Raw genomic sequence first — 20,370 nt, 5'->3', positions numbered from 1 at the left:
TACATGATTAAATGTCAATGTTGGCCGCATTATATAGGAAAAACCTCTCATTCTCTCAAACAGAGAATTAGTGAACGTAAAAGTTAAATTGTCGCAATACATTTTAATGACCTAAAACATGACATTTCTACCTTTAGGTTTTGTGGCATAGAGAAAGTCAAGATATCAGACAGGTGATATAACTAATACTCTGAGGAAAAGAGAATGTTTTTGGATTTTCACCCTCCAGACATTATTCCCCTAAAGTGTTAATGATACAATGCTCATGCATGTTATGTTTTAAATGTGAACAAGAACTAACGCCTTGTCGTTCATCACTTCAGCCTACTCCTGCACTGTACCCAATGATTTATCAAAACCTACTTGAAAGGTCGATGTCCTCGTTGTGGTTTTGCAGACGTTTTATGTACACACTTTATGAGAATATTTATGTATTTATGTTATATTTGTGAGGAACACATGTTTATTTTTCCTTTACTCCAACCCCATTTGATGCACGGAACAGATCAAATCAAATCAAATGTTAGTGGTCACATACACATGGTTAGCAGATGTTATTGTGAGTGTAGCGAAATGCTTGTGCTTCTAATTCCGACAGTGCAGCAATATCTAACAATTACACAACAAATACCTAACAGACAAATCTAAGTGAAGGAATGGAATAAGAATATGTAAATATAAATATATGGAAGCGCAATGACCGAGTAGCATAGGCTAAGATGCAATAGATATAGAATACAGTAAATACATATGAGATGAGTAATGCAAGATATGTAAACATTATTAAAGTGGCATTATTAAAGTGACTAGTGTTCCATTTATTAAAGTGGCCAATGATTTCAAGTCTGTATGTAGGCAGCCGCCTCTCTGTGCTAGTGATGGCTGTTTAATTAACAGTCTGATGGCCTTGAGATAAAAGCTGTTTTTCAGTCTCTCGGTCCAAGCTTATATGTACCTGTACTGACCCCGCCTTCTGGATGGTAGCGGGGTGAACAGGCAGTGGCTCGGGTGCTTGTTGTCCTTGATAATCTTTTTGGCCTTCCTGTGACATCGGGTGCTAGATGTGGGTGGAGCAATGTCTACATAATGGTGCAAATTAAAAACACTCACAAAGCTCCACATCCAGCTTCTTCACTTGTGGGATCGTCTGAGGGAGGGTGGGGGGTTGCTGAGGAGTGTTTCTGTCTGTAATAAAGACCTTTGTGGGGTAAAACACATTCTGATTTGCTGGACCTGGCTCCCAAGTGGGTGGACCTCTGCCCATTCATGTGAAATCCATGGATCCATGGACTAAATTGACTGATTTCCTTATATGAACTGTAACTCAGTAAAATCGTTGAAATTGTTGCGTGTTGCATTTATATTTTTGTTCAGAATAAATAAATCAATAAAAGACAGAGGTAAGAGCTGAGCAATGAGGGAGGGAAGGAGAGATGTTTTTTCCAGGTGCTTTAACCATGTGGTTTTAATGTTTGGTCCTCTAAGGCAGGCACTCAGAGAAAGACCAGTCGTGGTGGGAAAAGAGCAGAAAACACAGCAGGAACTTTTTTATCTTCTAAAAATGATTTATTAATACAATATGGTACAGTACACCCCATAGTACAGTATGATTGGCAGAAACCAGAGGAGGCAAAAGTAGAGAAAACACTAAACAATGATCCCATATCTGTACGTGACTGAGTAAGGAGTACATCATCACATTAAAACCTTGCTAAAATCATGGTCAGCAAAAAATTGAATAAAATAAAACATACAAATGGCAGGAAATGCAATTTGTCCCATCTCCAAGAACTCTATGATGTCATCCCAGGTGCCTTCACTATGACAACTCCGTCCCAGGTGCCTTCACTATGACAACTCCGTCCCAGGTGCCTTCACTCCGACAACTCCATCCCAGGTGCCTTCACTATGACAACTCCATCCCAGGTGCCTTCACTATGACAACTCCATCCCAGGTGCCTTCACTATGACAACTCCGTCCCAGGTGCCTTCACTCCGACAACTCCATCCCAGGTGCCTTCACTATGACAACTCCGTCTCAGGTGCCTTCATTCCGACAACTCCATCCCAGGTGCCTTCACTATGACAACTCCGTCCCAGGTGCCTTCACTCCGACAACTCCGTCCCAGGTGCCTTCACTATGACAACTCCGTCCCAGGTGCCTTCACTATGACAACTCCGTCCCAGGTGCCTTCCCTATGACAACTCCGTCCCAGGTGCCTTCACTATGACAACTCCGTCCCAGGTGCCTTCACTATGACAACTCCGTCCCAGGTGCCTTCACTATGACAACTCCGTCCCAGGTGCCTTCACTATGACAACTCCGTCCCAGGTGCCTTCACTATGACAACTCCGTCCCAGGTGCCTTCACTATGACAACTCCGTCCCAGGTGCCTTCACTATGACAACTCCGTCCCAGGTGCCTTCACTATGACAACTCCGTCCCAGGTGCCTTCACTATGACAACTCCGTCCCAAGTGCCTTCACTCCGACAACTCCGTAACATCGCGGCGACAACAGTGGATCAAAGAGCTGCACCAGAGTGGAGAACGCCACGTCTTCCTGTAACAGACATCAACGACAAGAAGAACAAAAACAGTTAGAAAACAACGTCAAAGACCCCTCCCCCCATGACACACCACCGCACCGCAGAGTTTGTCTTTGAACCACGCCGCGAGGGGCCTCAGATGAGAACTGCTCTCTCCCCTGTAAAAGATCTTTGTAACGTTTCCCTCGAGTAGTCACATCTGTGCAAATATTGTGTTAGGTGGACTCTGACAGGCTGGAAGCAGCATGTTTGAATACTGTCTTTATGTTTGAACACAGTCTGGCTTGATACCTTACAGATACTGACCAATTATGGCTCCATGTGTTTGGTAGGCCTGCACTGAGAGCTATGCTTTGTACAAAGCTAAATCAACAGCCTGCACTGACCACCACACGCACGCACGCTCACACAGTATATGTCATTTTGAGTGTGGACACTTTTGGTTGAACTTGGAAAAAAATCTGCATTCTAATCAATTTCTGTTACATATTCCTGTTAGGGAACACTTTTGTACAAGGCATCAAACTTAGATAGCTCATTACGATCACTCAAATCACAGATTACGTCATTAGTTTTGGCCCGGGGTACAACGGTGTGAAGTTACACCCCTGGTCTGCAATAAGGGGAACACTTCAAACTCTCCACAGCGCGAACTCAACCCTAATGGCGTCCCCTCTGATTTCTCCCGACTTAAGTGACCTGTTGTCGGGGAAATGTAACGAGTCGCAAAGCTCCTTTAATGTTTGGGACAAGCAGATCATCAAGACCTATGGATAAACATACAGCAGTTATAGGAGCTGAGTTTAGGGGCCTTCAATGACACGTCCGTTGAGTACACGCCGCTATGACTTCAATAGAAAGGACTCCATATGAAATCTGAATCTGGAGGTTTTTCATATAGCCGTCTAATGCGTGTGATAACTTTGAGAACTCCTCACAAATCGGCACAAGGATCACTTAGCATTACATTTGAAGAGTGTCGACGCGGAGCGTTTTAAAGGGTTTTATTTTCAAAGCATGTTCTCAAAGCAGGAAATGGACAATAGGAATTCTAAACTGCTGAACCTAACAGGAAGGTGTGACTACGTGTCGGGAATATCGGACCTAAGCAGAAGCCATCGCGTAACAGTCATAATCACTACATTATTCCCCTACCCAAGTCATTCAGTAAATAGCTCAACCATTCTAAGGGCCACACCACTGTATCACTTTAAAGAGACGGACCGAAGACAACTAATAGTCTACATAACCACGTCATCCAAAATCCCTTCTGAGAAAACATTCATGGAACAGCTAAACAGGTACAGTATTTGGCTGGTCTCAAATCTGTTTGTGCTGTATAGCCAACTTCTATGGTCAATGTTGCATATACAGCACAAACAGATCTGGGACCAGGCTTGAACGGTATAGCCATTGTCTCTGTAGCAGCGAAAGCCACTAAAACCACACTCCAAGAATCCTTCTCCTTTTTGTCCTATCACATTGTGAATCAATGAACACACCCTATAGCAATTAGCCAGACAATGTGCATTCCAGGCCCAGGCCTCCTCTGTTTGTAGCTGGGAGGGAGAAACAATAGTTCCCTCCATTGGGCTGGCGGCTGAGGTCATGTTTTCACCCACTACTAAGCTCTGGGGAACCAGACACGGGTAATTATGGGACAATGAGGAAAAGAGATGTTTGGTGTCGCGCAGCGGCCGTTTGAAGTCATAGGGACCGGACCCCTATATCTGGCCTGCGTGTGTCTGTGTGTGGCTGCGTGTGTCTGTGTGTGGCTGTGTGTGTCTGTGTGTGGCTGTGTGTGACCACAGGTTGGAGGGATTGAGAGAGAATGAACAAGGAGGAAGTGAGGCCTCTCCTTTTTTAGTAACAATGACTGGTGTGCTGTAGTTAGGGTGCATCTCAATAGTGGACCCCATCCCTTGTCTCCTCTCCTTTATCTGCACAGACCTGTAGGAACTGGACAGGTGAAAGCAAATCCCCAGTAGACATCCACCATTTTAGTCTCACCGATCCCTATTCAGATCAGTGCAAATGAAGGAGACAAGGAGGCAGCCACATTAGACTACTGAGATGCATCCCAAGTCAGTTGTGTGCCATTGTGGTTGAGGCCTGCTGTTCCTGTACCTGTTCTTTCAGGTAGCAGAGGCGGTCCAGGAGAATCAGGCCCTCGATGCAGGGAGCCAAAGTCACCTTCAGCTGGGTAAACACAGGTAGCAGGTCAGTAAACACTAGTTTTAAGTGTACTTCTGTTAAGTGTACTTCAACACTATGGGATCCAACGGAATACAACTAGGCACCTTATCAAAGCAGAGCAGGGCATGGCTGTTGTAACGTCATTGAAATAGAACACCTGATTTCAAAACTAGGTTTCATTAGCAGCCTGAGGACAGTAAATATATCACTTTTTTGCCAGATTATTTACACAGAGTAGAGTTTACACAAGTCATTGAGGGAGTTGTGTAAACGTAAACCAAGTTTAATAAGGCTTAATAACCACTCCAAAACAGAAAGTGCTGGACAAAGAGAATCAATGCTCCTATAGCCATAGAAGTCCTATGTGAGCCATTCATTCAGAGTGATGATACTTCCTCTAGGTAGTAGTGCTCTAGTATTCCAGTTGGGACCTACCATGTTAAAGGCCTCCATCTCAACCATCCTGGGTCGGTATGTGTCATGGTAACCCTGTATGACACCGTCAGACAGCTGGTAGAGAGGGAAGGAAGGAGGGAGAGAGGGCGGGAGGCAGAGAAGAGGTAGTGAAAGAGAGATGGAGGAGGGAGAGATGGGAGAGAGGGAGGAGTGTTGGAGACAGAGCAGGGTCATGTGTGGAGGTGATAGGTGAGTAACATGACAGTGGTAACACACAAACCATTGAACACTTTTAATCCCAGGCTTCACGAGCAAGAAATCTCTCATTTATAGAACGACTCGAAGGAGCCAGTTGAGACATATTCCCTAATCCCTGCACTCGCTGTTTGTTTAACAACGCCTTACCCATGATCACACAGTACTCTAGGTGCATATTACACAACTTGTCCATTTCTAAAGAGCCCTTTAGATTCCATGTGTCAGTTTCAAAGATGGTTTAGAGCAACCAAAGACGTTCAACTGTACAGGGATTTCAGGTACCATTACAGATAATCTTTACTGTCAGTTCAATTGTACAGAGCTATGCTAAAAGCCTGTCCTCTCGACGGGATTTCACATCTTACGCCAAGAATACTTTTTTTTTAACCCCAAATACATTATGGGTTGCTTTCCTGGTGTCCAAAGCAGCAGTGTGGGATTCCCCTGAGGATATGTTGCTCTGAAGAACATTTCCAAGTCTGTTCCCAAAACGCCCTAATACTGTGATATCTCCCATCACTGACCTTTGACTCGTCCAGCTCCAGCCTCCGGAGGGCTCTCCAAACGTAGTCCACGAACGAGGTGGCCTTGGAGTAGACGTTCCCCACACGCTTCTCGCTGCCAACGACACACACGTGAAGATAGCTCTTTCAACCCCCAAATCACCATCGCTGAAATCAGCCTACCAGTGTATATTAAGTCATAGTCATTCGATTCTCCTCTTCCCTCTCTTATTTTTCCTCCCTTGCTACACTACAACACCCTGGCAACCAAAGTGAAACGGTCATCACACATGCAATAGTAGAGAGGTGGTCAGGTCCATTAATGAGGTATGGGATCCTGATTTCACTCAGTGAGGGACCCAGTGTCCTGTAGGCTACGGGGATAGACATGTCAGTGAGAGGTGTGAGGTTGTCATCGTGTGTGTGAGGTTGTCATTGTGTGTGTGTGTGTGTGTGTGTGTGTGTGTGAGGTTGTCATCTTGTGTGTGTGGGGTTGTCTTTGTGTGTGTGTGTGGTTGTCTTCGTGGGTGTGTGTGTGGTTGTCTTCGTGGGTGTCTTTGTGTGTGTGTGTGTGTGTGTGGTTGTCTTTGTGTGTGTGTGTGTGGTTGTCTTTGTGTGTGTGTGTGTGTCTTCGTGTGTGTGTGTGTCTTCGTGTGTGTGTGGTTATCTTTTTGTGTGTGTCTTCGTGTGTGTGTGTCTTCGTGTGTGTGTGTGTGGTTGTCTTCGTGTGTGTGTGTGGTTGTCTTCGTGTGTGTGTGTGTGTGGTTGTCTTTGTGTGTGTGTGTGGTTGTCTTCGTGTGTGTGTGGTTATCTTTGTGTGTGTGTCTTTGTGTGTGTGTTTGTGGTTGTCTTCGTGTGTGTGTGTGTGGTTGTCTTCGTGTGTGTGTGTGTGTGGTTGTCTTTGTGTGTGTGTGTGGTTGTCTTCGTGTGTGTGTGGTTGTCTTTGTGTGTGTGTGGTTGTCTTTGTGTGTGTGTGTGTGTCTTTGTGTGTGTGTCTTCGTGTGTGTGTGTGTGTGTGTGTCTTCGTGTGTGTGTGTGTGTGTCTTCGTGTGTGTGTGTGTGTGTGGGGGGGGGTTGTCTTTGTGTGTGTGTGTGTGTGGGGGGGGGGGGGGGGTTGTCTTTGTGTGTGTGTGTAATACAGAGGGTACCTCCCCTGTCTCTCTGGGGCTGAGAAGACCAACTGTAGATTTCTCCGTTCTGTTTTCACCAGGATCAATCATTCCTCTTCACTTGTTCTACTTTACCCAGCAGCAGTCAACAACCCATTCAGGAAGTCTGACGATCTTACATTGTGGGCTGCTCCTTACAGCGTTCAAAATGACTATTCACCATAACTTCAGCTAGAAGGGTAGAGAATACCCTTGTTGTATCTTCACATCAGAAGTCTGTGTTTTTTGGTTTGGCCACAAACCATAAAATGAGGGCCAGTAAAAACCTAAGCTAACAGGTTTTGTCAACGGTACTGCAGACCCCCCAAGACAGGGGCATCTGACTCTCTCAGTAGTCTGGTATAGCCTACTGCTTTGGATGTCCCCTAACCAGGGAGACCAAACCTACCTTTTAAAGGAGCTGTAGTGATCCCTTAAAATCACATGGAGGACGGCCCTATAGAAGAGTGACTCCATCTGAATCTGTGGGAGACAGAAAATATTCAAAGATCCCATGTTATCTACGCTTACAAAAAAAACTATTTTCTTGAGATATTAATTAATTCTCTGCCAGTGATTAGGGTGTGTATTAAAACACATTGGAGGAAACGTTTTTGTGACAATACCCAATGCTTATACCAAACTCAACATATGATCTGAGTGCAATCAGACTGGTTGTTGGACGCCAGCTGCCATTTAAGCACACAATCCCATCCCTTAGTGATTACATTAATATTCAGAAAAATTATTTATGAATGGTCCGGGCGGTATCGTGTAACGGGTTTGACCCCGCACACTAGCGTCCCAAGTGGCAGCCTATTCCCTATATAGTGCACTACTTTTGACCAGAGCCCTATGGGCCCTTGTCAAAAGTAGTGCACTATATAGGGAATAGGGTGCCACTTGGTACGCAACCTAAGGTCGGCGGCTCAAATATCTATAGTATTGTAAGTCTCAATCAGGCCTTATTGTATGTGAAAGACCCTGGAGATGTATGGGAACAGTGTGCTCTAAGGCATCCGTATCCACTTGCTCTGGAAGGCGTAATATAAAAACAGGATCTGTCGCGTTTGGGAAACACACGTGGCCAGTTGCTGGATGCAATCATTCAATTGATCAGCTTTGATTATCTTTGATGAGCACAAATTTGTAGCAACCAAAAAAACTGATTGAACTATGATTGCATGATGTCATTCTCACACAGACAACTCATTGAACTGTAGTTTGGCCAAATGTGCCCAACGTATTGATATACATGTATATAGTACTTACCCCTTGGCCCTTGGAAACTCTCTCCAGAGCCTGAACAAGAGAAAATAAAGTGAAATGTTTTTAAGTATTCAGTATTTATTAGGACCCCGTGAATGGACTCTCCCTGGTGGCACAACAGAGTTAAAAACGTTACATTGCTCTTACAACATGTGGTACTCAAAAGGTAGAAGATATCACTTAGTTAGTCTCACTCCAATAACAGACTGAGGACCAACTGTACAGCATTGAACAGTTGTGGGTACTAAAAAGTCAATACTGTGGCACAACCTAACCTTATAGTGCCCTCAACTATACTGTCTGGTTGAAAGATGGTGCCTTAAAGCGTTGAATGCATAGCTGACAGAAATATTATACTGAACAAAAATATAAAATGCAACATGCAACAATTTAGAAGATTTTACTGAGTTACAGTTCATATAAGGAAATCAATTCAAATAAATAAATTAGGCCCTAATCTATGGATTTCACATGACTGGGAATACAGATATGTATCTGTTGGTCACAGATACCTTCAAAACAAAGTAGGGCGTGGATCAGAAAATCGGTCAGTATCTGGTTTACCACCATTTGCCTCATACAGCGCATCAAATAACCTTTGCATAGAGTTGATCAGGCTGTTAATTGTGGCCTGTGGAATGTTGTCCCACTCCTCTTCAATGGATGTGCGAAAATGCTGGATATTGGCGGGAACTGGAACACGCTGTCGTACACATCAATCCAGAGCATCCCAAACATGCTCAATGGGTAACATGTCTGGTGAGTATGCAGGCCATGGAAGTACTGGGACATTTTCAGCTTCCAGGAATTGTGTACAGATCCTTGCAACATGGGGCCGTGCATTATCATGCTGAAACATGAGGTGATGGTGGCGGATGAATGGTACACCAATCAGTACAATCATCAGGATCTCATCACGGTATCTCTGTGTATTCAAATTGCCATTGATAAAATGAAATTGTGTTTTGTTACCCATAGCTTATGCCTGCCCATACCATAACCCCACTGCCACCATGGGGCACTCTGTTCACAACGTTGACATCAGCAAACCGCTCGCCCATGCAACGCCATACACGTGGTCTGCAGTTGTAAGGCCGGTTGGACGTACTGTCAAATTCTCTAGAACGACGTTGGAGGCGGATTATGGTAGAGTAATTAACATTAAATTCTCTGGCAACAGCTCTGGTGGACATTCCTGCAGTCAGCATGCCAATTGCATGCTCCCTCAACTTGAGACATCAGTGGCATTGTGTTGTGTGACAAAACTGCAGATATTAGTTTGGCATTTTATTGTCCCCAGCACAAGGTGCACCTGTGTAAGAATCATGCTGTTTAATAAGCTTCTTGATATGCCACACCTGTCGGGTTGATGGATTATCTTGGCAAAGGAGAAATGGTCACTAACAGGGATGTAAAACAAAAGTATGTACAAAATCTGAGATTTTTAAAATTTCAGCTCATGAAACATGGGACCAACACATTTCATGTTACCTTTATGTTTTTGTTCAGTGGTATATTATATATATATATATATAGCAAATGACAGTTGGCAAAATATCTGTCACCTAAGGTGAGTCAGGCTCACCAGACACGCTGACATCCTGGCATTTCTGCCACAGAACCAGGACTGCTCCCTCAGGTAGCCACTCAGGGGGAAACCACAGACGCTGCTGCTTGGACACTCTGAAACAAACAAACACACACACTTTAACACCAGCTGTGTCAGAACTGCACCGTGTATTTAACACTATAGGAGCGTGTGACTATGGTAGTTGACAGGCCACCAACAAAAGTCCAAAGGGAGAGAGAATGAAGTGAAACATTAATGCTATTCAGAGCCTTCCCAAACTAGCTTTAAAGTTTCAAACTCCAAAAACCCGAGAGCGCGGGCGTCGCTAACCCCTTAGCCACATTGCTCTTTGACTCCACTCCTGTTGAACACATGGTAGTGGTATTAGCAGAGGCAGTCCTGGTCAGAGTCAATTGGAGCAGACAGGCTTTGCTAGAGTTTGAAGGCTAGCTTACAGTATACATTGTGGAGTGTTTACATTTCACTAGCACGCTAGCCTTATCTCAGCCACACTGAACTGACCACGTCTCGAGGGCCAAGCACTGCTCGCCCCCTTCCCTGGCACACACACACACACACACACACAAGTGTTTCTAATATTGTAGCGTGTGACGAGGCATCTGTTAGTTCCCAACAGTCAGGAAGAAGGAGACGCAGTGGCTCTAGGGCTCTGCGGCACGCTTACTTCACGCCCTTAAGGACTGGTCCCGGGCCAGTTTATGTTAAGGGAAGCTGACCTCAGATCAGATGATGGGTCTCACACTCGGCTAAATCCCCCAGACTGAATGACTATGACGAATGGTGCAGTCCAGTGGCTCTCGTTCCATATGATACAATTGAATGGATATTTCCTATATGACTTAGCTAAGGATCTCAACACTCTTATGGTTTGGGTTTCCATCTTTTAGGGTGAGGTAGTACACTGCAGGGTTTGGCCCGCATCCCAGAATTCTTTGCAAGGTCGAGACAGTGAGAGAGAGAGAGAGAGAGAGAGAGAGAGAGAGAGAGAGAGAGAGAGAGAGAGAGAGATAGAGAGAAAGAAGGAGCGAGAAGCATGCAAGGACGTCTGGCACAACTCAAGTGTTTTCAATCAAAACGCTGTGATGTCATTATTGGCGGACCCAACAGAGTGGCGAGTAACAGGTCAGGGGTCGCAGTGTTAAGAGAGAAAGCGCGATAGGAAGCAGCTCACCACGCCACGGTGCCGAATCCCTGTTAAAAGCACGCAGGGGTTGTCATCACACACAGAGAGGATTCCAGGTTTCATACCTCATAAAGGGGAGCAGTGGATCAGCAAACATAACCAGGAGCAGCTGGAGCTAACATTCTCACCCATCACAACTGTCTGAAGCTACGTTTATATCTAGCTATGACAGGGAGAAAAGAACCACATCATATTGAGTCTTCTAGGTTAAAGGAATATAGGAATGTAGACTTAAGCAATAAGGCCCGGGGGGGTGTGGTATATGGCCAATATACCACGTCTAAAGGCTGTTCTCATGTACGACGCAACGTGGAGTGCTAGGACACAGCCATTATCCGTGGTATATTGGCCATATACCACAAACACCCCAGGTGCCTTATTGCTATTATAAACTGGTTAACAATGTAATTAGAGCAGTAAAAATAGAGGTTTTGTCATACCCGTGGTATATGGTCTGATATACCACGGCTTTCAGCCAACCAGCATTCAGTGTTTGAACCACCCAGTGTATAAGAGAGAATATTTCACTGTTGATGTCAGGGAAACACATGTATTGTGAATTGGAGGTAAAAAAAGCAAGGGGAACAAGATATAGACACTACTATCGACTATTCACTGTTGACCTTTCAGCTGCAGGTCCATGTATCAGACAAGTCTCCTTGCCTTTGTGTTTTCTATACTATACAGCCCTATGGGTCTTTATATTCTGTGTAGAGTAGATAGTGTTTTCTATACTATACAGCCCTATGGGTCTTTATATTCTGTGTAGTGTAGATAGTGTTTTCTATACTATACAGCCCTATGGGTCTTTATATTCTGTGTAGAGCAGATAGTGTTTTCTATACTATACAGCCCTATGGGTCTTTATATTCTGTGTAGAGTAGATAGTGTGTTCTATACTATACAGCCCTATGGGTCTTTATATTCTGTGTAGAGTAGATAGTGTTTTCTATACTATACAGCCCTATGGGTCTTTATATTCTGTGTAGAGTAGATAGTGTTTTCTATACTATACAGCTCTATGGGTCTTTATATTCTGTGTAGAGTAGATAGTGTTTTCTATACTATACAGCCCTATGGGTCTTTATATTCTGTGTAGAGTAGATAGTGTTTTCTATACTATACAGCCCTATGGGTCTTTATATTCTGTGTAGAGTAGATAGTGTTTTCTATACTATACAGCCCTATGGGTCTTTATATTCTCTGTAGAGTAGATAGTGTTTTCTATACTATACAGCCCTATGGGTCTTTATATTCTGTGTAGAGTAGATCATTTTTAGTGTATTGTACATTTAGAATGATGACTTAATGAAGTTTTTCTGCATTGATTAAGTGTGATTGGAATACAAATACTACAGCGCTCTCATATGAAGTCAGAATACATGCTGGATAAATCATATCCAATTCAACACCTGAACATTAGCGGGTCAAAAATATCACATTTGCAATCCTCTAAACTGTTATCCTGAGACGATAAATCCATTAAATGATTCTAACAGTCTCTTCTTCGCTAGCCCAATCTAGAGAGCGCAAGTTGGCTGTGTACCCAACTCATCAGCCCACATCAGTGTTTATGCTACTTCGTATTTGGCTTGTGAGAGTATTATGCTTCCCTTGGGCTGGTGAGAGTGACAAAGTAGACACTGCAGGGTGACAGAATTATGATTAGCATAAAAAGTGGGGGACGTCTGTGGACAGGAAGCAGGTCTCCTAGTGGGGGAGGGAGAGGGGGCAGTTGTAGTCTGTAGTTCTAAGTAAGAGTTTGGCTCTGGTTGAGATTTCCACAATGGAAACCATATGTTCTCTAAGGGGTGGAGGAGGGTGGGTCTGTGTTCTGGTGACTGGGTCTCCCTGCCTGCATACTGTATGGATGGATGGATGGATGGATGGATGGATGGATGGATGGATGGATGGATGGATGGATGGATGGATGGATGGATGGATATGTATGTATGTATGTATGTATGCATGCACTGCATACTGTGTGTAGCTAATGAATTAATGAAATCGAAGCCTTTCCCTTGGGGAATACACAAAAGCCTCTCTGTACACCAGGTTGGTAATTAGATGGTAAGTCCACTGTCCCTGCTTCCTTTCCCTGTCCCTCTGACTGATCTGAATGGACTTGATAGGTGAGTGACACTATCATTCTATCCTACAGTATCTAGTCCATTCCCACTGGAGGAACTTTGTGAATGATCTATGCTCCTCAAAGAGCAAAAGGGTTTAAGTCAAGTCATGAAGTCCAGGGGTTCCCAAACTATTTTGCTTCGTGACCCACCAATTGAGGTGTCATTTGAGTTGCGACCCACAATAAGGGTTGAGTGGTGGAAAAACATACACTGACCAAAGAATAAGTAAAACATATTAATAATAACCTATTCTTCAAAACACACACTCTCACACACACTCACAGTATGCCAACCTTTCCTTTCCCCCCTGGCCATGTAATGACCTTGTCTGGTGGGATCAAACTCCTCAGAGAGAAGGTGGTAGCAGCAGCCAACGCTGCAGACGGAGAGGAGCTCCCGTTTGGCCACAAACATGCGCAGGGTGCTGGGCGCCAGGTCTCCACACGTGTGCAGGCCAACCATGACCGCATCCTGGGTTTGGAAAACAGGGAGAGAGCGGCCTCAGCACTGAAACAGGCCTACATTAGCAATGTGATGCAGAGCTGGCATCAGTGATCATACAATTCTATTTTAGGCACATTGACACCAACACACACTTGAAAGAAAATGTCTACTTGAATGTGTATGTACTGGTCTACTTGAATGTGTATGTACTGGTCTACTTGAATGTGTATGTACTGTGGTGTGAATATGAATCTTAGGGACTTCAGCTATCTAAATAAATTAATTGACACACAACCGCAGTTGGTGACATTTGCATTCAAAAGAGCATGGTTTTGCCGTTGACGTTGTTTTATTGGTCGACAGTGAGTGTCACCTACCTCTAACTCCCCAATAATCTCTTTGAGCTCCGTCTCCGCGGTAACGTAGGAGGTCAGAGGTGAGTACAGCATGCCGCTGCCCATGCCACCACTGTTAACCCAGCTCCTGGCCTTCCTATCCAGGTTCTCCCTCTTCCTCCTCTCCCTCTCCTCCAGACTCAACTCACTGGGGGGAACCCGGGGGGAGGTGGGCTCCACCATGCCCACACACAGGGCACTGAGAAAGGGTTCCTCTGGAGCTGAGGCTGGGTCACTTTGGTCCAACTCTGGAAGGGAATTGTCCTCTAACAAAATGGCGGAGGTAAGTGATGTCATTGCATCTTCCTCATTCCGATCTGTTAACCCTGTTGTGTTGGTCTGTGCCTCCCCGTCTCTCCTCCCCTTCCCCTCCTCCTTCTCTGCATCCCCACTCATCTTAACCATATCTTCTTTCTCTCTCTCACCGGGTGCAATATCCTCCAAGTCCTCCTGGCCTGAAGGGGGCACCACTGTCGGAGTCCTATTGGCTTTGCTGTGCCTCTGGTAGGCCCGGGAGTACTTCTTGAGCTTCCTGTTCCTCTCCTGGGCGCCGTGCGTGTTGACGCTGGACGAGTCGATGCCGTACACCTGGAGGCCATAGCGCAGCGACAGGAAGGAGCAAAGGTAACCTTTCCCTGAGCCCACATCAATCACCTGGGAGACAAAGATTTATTGTGATGGGTCAGAAAATAATGTAGTCCAGTCGATGTTGTTCAAGCTTGGTCTTGGGTGCACCACTCATAGGGTGTGCAGGCTTTCCTTCTAGCCCACCACTGTTTAATTAATCAACTAATCATCAAGCCCTTGATAAGTTGAGTCGGGTGTGTAAGGCTGGAACAAAAGCCTGCATACACCTTGTAGGTACCCAGGAGCAGGGTTGAAGAACACTGTTGTGGCCAGGGCCCGGGCACATGGTAGCAAAACATTAACGTTTTAAAAAGAAAACTGAGTTTCTTATCCGACAATATCAGATAGTACCTCAATCTGTTTCAGAGTGTTTTCTTCTGTTTTGTGCCTGCTAAAATGAGACCCGGTTGTGTCTTTCACCTGTTTGACCCGGCAGCGCTGGGCTAGGCTGGCCACCACCTCTGACATGGCCTGCACCTCGTGGGACTTCTTGGAGTTCATAAACTCATCACTCTCCACCACAGCACCTGGAACTATCAATGGACACACATGTGTCAGTGAATCCTTGCATGGATGGCAAAACTTTACACTATCTGTGCATTGCTATTGAGAGACCTGTGACCAAACCTAGTGTCAGTGACCATAGAAATAAAATTACTATAAATAGATAGTAATTATATTTCTATATCAGTGACACTAATGACAGTGTGTTACAATGACAGAACCAAGACCTTGGACTAAAACAAACAGTTCCCCTTTAGTTATTCTTAGGATCGGTTAGGATAGTGTCCATTTTGTACCTTCCTCCAGGGGTTGAGCGTTGTCAGTGTGTCTGAGGGATTGCAGTAGCTCTGTGCGGCCCACACAGACCCCGAGGCCAGGCAGGGAGTGGGCATAGGCAGCCTCCAAGAACTCAGCCACATCCACCAGGCGCTTACTATCATCACAGAAACCAAAGGTGATCTTCTTGGCTTTTCGAGAGTAAAAAAAAAAGAAGAAACATAGCAGTTGTCCTTTGTTTATTTTATTCAACATTTTGCCTTTGATAAATATTACAACCGTGTAATAACAACTACATATGAAACATTTCATATTTGTCAATGAACCATCGACAAAATAACACTTACCGTACCATTGCCATGATTTAAGTAATGTTCTGGCGCCCTCTTGTGGTCACCATTCAAAGTGATCTCTGTCAAGACCTCCACGGGTGGCACCGCCATGAACTGGTCCCATACATCGCAAGTGTAGAAATCCACAGTGTGGGCATTGGCGATGCTCAGTGAAACAGAGAGGAAGAGTTTAACAGCATCTATTTTTTTCTGAATCGTTTCCAGAGAATTCATGGAAGATGCCATTGAATAAAAACTCTAACCTAGACGTGCTTACAGCAGGTCTTAGAATGACTCCCTCTTTACAGTATAATCAGGCATAACTAGTTGCAACTGAACGACGATGATTTTCTTAGCACGTATGGGGCAGCCATGTTGGGTGTACCGAAATACATTGAGTTCTACGGACGCTATCCTTACTTACGCACCAACACAAATGACGTCCCTCGTGGTCGATTGCTCATGGATGGATTTGTCATGTCTTTCTGAGACCACCACATACGTCATAACAATGCGACGAAAAGCACGTGGGAAGTAAACACATGAAACTTGCGATATTTTGCTAAAATTGAGTGAAATGGCACCACCAGCACAGCAAAAAATGAAGACTAAGGGCACATTTGACGGAAAACGTGCCAATAGAAACCAACCCTACAATCGACCAGGGGGCAAGAAGAAGTGGGTCTCTGAGCACAAAGTATTCGACGGCAGTATTGGAGAAGGTAGCTAAGCTCGCTTGCCAGTGCTAGCTAGCCATAGTCTGAGTTCCAGTCACTTTAGCTAGCTAACTTGCCACTGGAATGTAATAGTTAGCTGAACAGAGACGGCAACCAGGCTAAGCTAGCCTATCTAGCTATCTAAAGTGTGTTTAAAATTGCAGTTAATGTATATTGTATCAAATGAAATCATTCAATATGTTAGAGTGCCGGGATAACTAGACCTTCCAACTGTAGAAGTGGGGAATCTATAAAGGTCCTGATTAATCTATGAGCCCCCCCATTGATCAATTAGCTAATAAAGTAACTTAGCTACATGGGTGGCTAAATGTTTATGTGTAAGTTAACAAACAGTGTTTTTGCAGATATACATTAATGCTTGAGCCATAAACATCTCTTTCCTCAGGTCAGGGCTTTGCCTTCAAAAGGAAGGAGAAAGTGAAACATGAATACAACAAACTGCTACGGAAGGAGAGGAGGAAGAACACAGAGCTCAAAAGCCAATATACAGAACAGTACCCCGAACATCTGAGGCATCTCTACGAGGCTGAGGCCGAGAAACTGAGGAATGAGGTTAAGACCAACAGAATCAACAGAACCAAAGCTAGGATGGCTGGCGGTGGTGGTCCAGTAGAGGAGGAAGCAGCTCCCATGGCAGTGAATGAAGCCCCCATGGACCTAGCTACATCCATAGACCCTGCAGCTGATGCTGGCATCTCCTCTGACAAGACTGACTCTGCCTCACAGCCCACTCCAGCAGTAGCGGCCTCAAAGAATGACAGGTAGTCACTTAAATAATGTTTACAAACTGCTTTACTAATTTCATTTGTATATATTGTATTATATTCTACTGTATTTTAGTCAACGCCACTCCGACATTGCTTGTCTTAATATTGATATATTTCTTAGTTCCATTCTTTTACTTTTAGATTTGTGTGTATTGTTGTGAATTGTTAGATATTACTGCACTGTTGGAGCTAGGAACACAAGCATTTCGCTACACCCGCAATAACATCTGCTAAATATGTGTATGTGACAATACAATTTGCTCATCTGGTTTGGAGTAAAGCAGTTTGTGCAAAAAATGTAAATGCACTACCCATTTACAGTGTACTGTGTAAAATGTAATTTCTGTCAATGAAGTGTGGTAATGCTTTGTGTGAAATGTCGTTGCAATCAAGGCCAACCACTTGAAGGAGTTAATGCGTGATGCAACATGCTAATGTGTTGTTGTTTTCCAGTCTACCCATGAGTAACCGGAGTAAAAAGAAAATGCTGAGGAAGACTTCCTATCAGAAAACAAAAGAGGAGTTTGAAAGTGTTAAAGAAAAGCAGAAGAATAAGAAAGAGGTATAGTGTTTCACGTTCTCAATTTAAAGTCCTCAGAAAAGTACTATCGTAGGTCAAAAGCGTTGGACTGTTCTCAAATAGTGGTATTTTTGCCTCCACATAGGAGTTTTTGAAGAACAAGGAGCAGAAAGAAGAAGCTATCAAGAAGTACAAACAGAAGAAAATGGAAACATTTCAGATGCTGAGCAAAAAGACGAAGAAGGGGCAGCCCAACCTGAACCTACAGATGGAATACCTGCTCCAGAAGATTCAAGGGACCGGGCCGGGAAAATGACCCGGAGAAATGGACGTTGAAGGCTTCAAATAGCAAATAAACAGTGGAACTCTTAATGTGATGGTTTTATATCATAGATGAGTCTTGTTCTTCTTTTGTGAACTGCCATTGTGAATAGATTGTATCATAATAGATTTTCAGACTTTTTAGCAGTTTATTTACATTTTGAACCACAAGGTGGCATTTGAGAGATGAGCTGTTCTTGTAAAATATTTAAATATTCCTTTCAAATAGAAACCATTTCTATTAAATGTTAATAAAAGGTTGTAAGCGAAGTCTGGTTTATTGTTCTATTTATGAGTTTACCAAGAACTAAAGCTAGTGTTGATCCAAGTGGACTGCAGAATTCAGAGTGAGAAATGTAGTGTTTTATTTGTAGCGGGACAAAAGAGAGACCATGTCCTGGACACTCCCATAAAATGACATCTTTGGACAGCACGGTGTACCTCCTTGCCCAGGCGTTGTCATAGTTACAGATTATGTGTAGCGCGCACGTTTTTTGATGTTCATGCTGCCCTTCCACTGTGCCGCTGTCATTCTAATAGTACTAATTACCTGTTGCATGTTGATATTTAACGGGAGCTCTGTCTACCCTAAGTGGTGATTATTAGTGAGAACTCGAACCCTAAATCCCCTCAGGCGACTGCCCCATGACTTCACATGGTATGCGAATTACTTTTCAAAGCGTCGTTTGAGAGGCAAGAACTTCCTAAATAGGAAGTGCGATCATCGCTCTCTGTATTTTGGTCCATGTTGAAAGTTTCAGGGCTAATATCTTAATCTTTTGGATATTAAAAGGTAAGTTATTAGTGTTTTTCGATTGCTTATCCGATAATGAATTTGATTGCTTATTTTACTCGCATGAACTTGCCTACGTGAACATTTTTATGGATCATATAGAGGTAAGAAATTATACATATTTTCACACCCATCGGTTTAAAAATTGTATACATGATGACAAGCACACATTCTAGTTTCGATTTTGTCAGAAAGGGCAACAAACATCTTGCACAAATTATATTATTGCTTTATTTTTTAGATTATAAAGGTTTTATACATAAGTAATGCCTAATTAAATAAAGGTTAAATAAAATAAAAATGCTACTGTTGCCATTTATGTTGGATATGCTCCTTCTAATGAGAACTAACCAAACTGACATTTCCTTCTAAATGGGATGCTACATCTTTTCTTAGTCTGGCTAGGTGAGTAAAAGGCAGATGTATATCCTGGTCCCAAAGTGGAAAACAGTGTTTTGTAATATGATTGGCTATCGGCTACCAACCTGGTCTCAGAGGATTTCGTATTATTCTGTATGTAAATCAGAGACACTTCATTTTGTATGATATGTTACATTTCGTATGGTATGTGTTCATTTGTGAATAATGTTACCCACATTAGTCAACACCTACAGAGCATGTCATGTTCTTTGTCTACCTTAACTAAAACTGCTACTGTACAGACCTCATGAGTTAAAGGCTGATCGGTCTTGATTAGAAGCCCATGATGCTGTCGCCCACACCTAACGTTAGCCATTTCCACAGAAGCCCTATCCGCTATAACCACTTCCTCACCCTCAATTTGTTGTGGTTAACTGAAGCCCTGCTTTACAATGTAGTGAAAAACATAGCAGCTCAGGGTGCAGATTAGCAATAGACTGATACCAGCACAAGGATGTTACTCTCTAGAGCACAGGCTGGAATACTGTTGTGTTTAGAAGATACAGTAAGCCTACCGACTGCTAATATTCAGTGTTCCCAAACCTGAAGAGAATTTCATTGAGTGGTTTTTATTCACAATGTCTAGACTGTAGTCTGGTATGCAGGAATTAACATAGTTGTGAGGATTGTATGCTTCGGTATTAAGATAAGCCGTTATGTTTACATACTTCCCAGCATGTTAGCTAGGATGAAAGTCTCAGTTTATGAAAAAGGGAATTTATACCCAAAGGACTATGTGGCTGCTGACACGTGGTTCAAGACCGCACTTTTCTCATAGTTGTTACTCAATAGTAACACTAACCCCTTTCCTGTAATTTTTCACATAGATAAGAGACTTACATCACAGAAGGAGTTCTGCTTTCATGCATTACTAGCCTATAACACACTACCAACATGACACACATCTCAAAAGCTGCTTTTAGACAGGCAGACAGATTCTGATATTTTTTCACTAATTGGTCTTTTGACAATTCAGAACAGCTCTGAAAAAGATCTGATGTGAAAAGATC

At 43.6% G+C, this 20,370-nt stretch overlaps 2 protein-coding genes across 5 annotated transcripts; one reads left to right on the top strand and one right to left on the bottom strand.

Moving 5' to 3' along the window:
- Positions 1–1,553: 1,553 nt before the first annotated feature.
- LOC120042151 (methyltransferase-like protein 25) lies at positions 1,554–16,103 on the bottom strand. 4 transcript variants are annotated; one of them, XM_038987010.1, is made up of 13 exons: positions 15,823–16,103; positions 15,491–15,661; positions 15,111–15,223; positions 14,489–14,717; positions 14,046–14,329; positions 13,518–13,695; positions 9,904–10,001; positions 8,322–8,351; positions 7,459–7,532; positions 5,923–6,016; positions 5,180–5,254; positions 4,676–4,747; positions 1,554–2,562 (listed from the first exon to the last, which is right to left on the bottom strand). In XM_038987010.1, exons 1-13 carry the CDS (start codon positions 16,046–16,048, stop codon positions 2,458–2,460), a joined length of 1,749 nt encoding a protein of 582 aa, XP_038842938.1. In that variant the 5' UTR covers positions 16,049–16,103; the 3' UTR covers positions 1,554–2,457. The 4 variants fall into 4 exon arrangements, with proteins under 4 accessions (XP_038842938.1, XP_038842935.1, XP_038842936.1 ...); XM_038987007.1 differs by having other exon boundaries at positions 14,046–14,717; XM_038987008.1 differs by having other exon boundaries at positions 13,548–13,695; positions 14,046–14,717.
- A 198-nt stretch (positions 16,104–16,301) lies between these two features.
- Positions 16,302–18,417, top strand: LOC120042150 (thyroid transcription factor 1-associated protein 26 homolog). The gene is made up of 4 exons (XM_038987006.1): positions 16,302–16,524; positions 16,925–17,300; positions 17,760–17,868; positions 17,972–18,417. Exons 1-4 carry the CDS (start codon positions 16,380–16,382, stop codon positions 18,140–18,142), a joined length of 801 nt encoding a protein of 266 aa, XP_038842934.1. The 5' UTR covers positions 16,302–16,379; the 3' UTR covers positions 18,143–18,417.
- The last annotated feature ends 1,953 nt before the right edge of the window (positions 18,418–20,370 follow it).

This window comes from Salvelinus namaycush, unplaced genomic scaffold (assembly GCF_016432855.1).
Source record: "Salvelinus namaycush isolate Seneca unplaced genomic scaffold, SaNama_1.0 Scaffold620, whole genome shotgun sequence".
NCBI lineage: Eukaryota > Metazoa > Chordata > Actinopteri > Salmoniformes > Salmonidae > Salvelinus > Salvelinus namaycush.
Note: the sequence above shows the minus strand (reverse complement) of the source record. Positions and strands in the feature narration are given on the sequence as shown.

What these genes read in the sequence shown, in the direction of transcription:
- LOC120042151 (XM_038987007.1), bottom strand. Translation starts at nt 16,048, where the DNA reads ATGGCATCTTCCATGAATTCTCTGGAAACGATTCAGAAAAAAATAGAT. An exon ending in CACTACAGCTCCTTTAAAAG is followed by an intron (nt 6,017 to 7,458) that starts GTAGGTTTGGTC and finishes TGTCGTTGGCAG; the next exon opens with CGAGAAGCGTGTGGGGAACG. An exon ending in TGGAGCTGGACGAGTCAAAG is followed by an intron (nt 5,255 to 5,922) that starts GTCAGTGATGGG and finishes CCTCTCTACCAG; the next exon opens with CTGTCTGACGGTGTCATACA.
- LOC120042150 (XM_038987006.1), top strand. Translation starts at nt 16,380, where the DNA reads ATGGCACCACCAGCACAGCAAAAAATGAAGACTAAGGGCACATTTGAC. An exon ending in GCGGCCTCAAAGAATGACAG is followed by an intron (nt 17,301 to 17,759) that starts GTAGTCACTTAA and finishes GTTGTTTTCCAG; the next exon opens with TCTACCCATGAGTAACCGGA. An exon ending in AGCAGAAGAATAAGAAAGAG is followed by an intron (nt 17,869 to 17,971) that starts GTATAGTGTTTC and finishes GCCTCCACATAG; the next exon opens with GAGTTTTTGAAGAACAAGGA.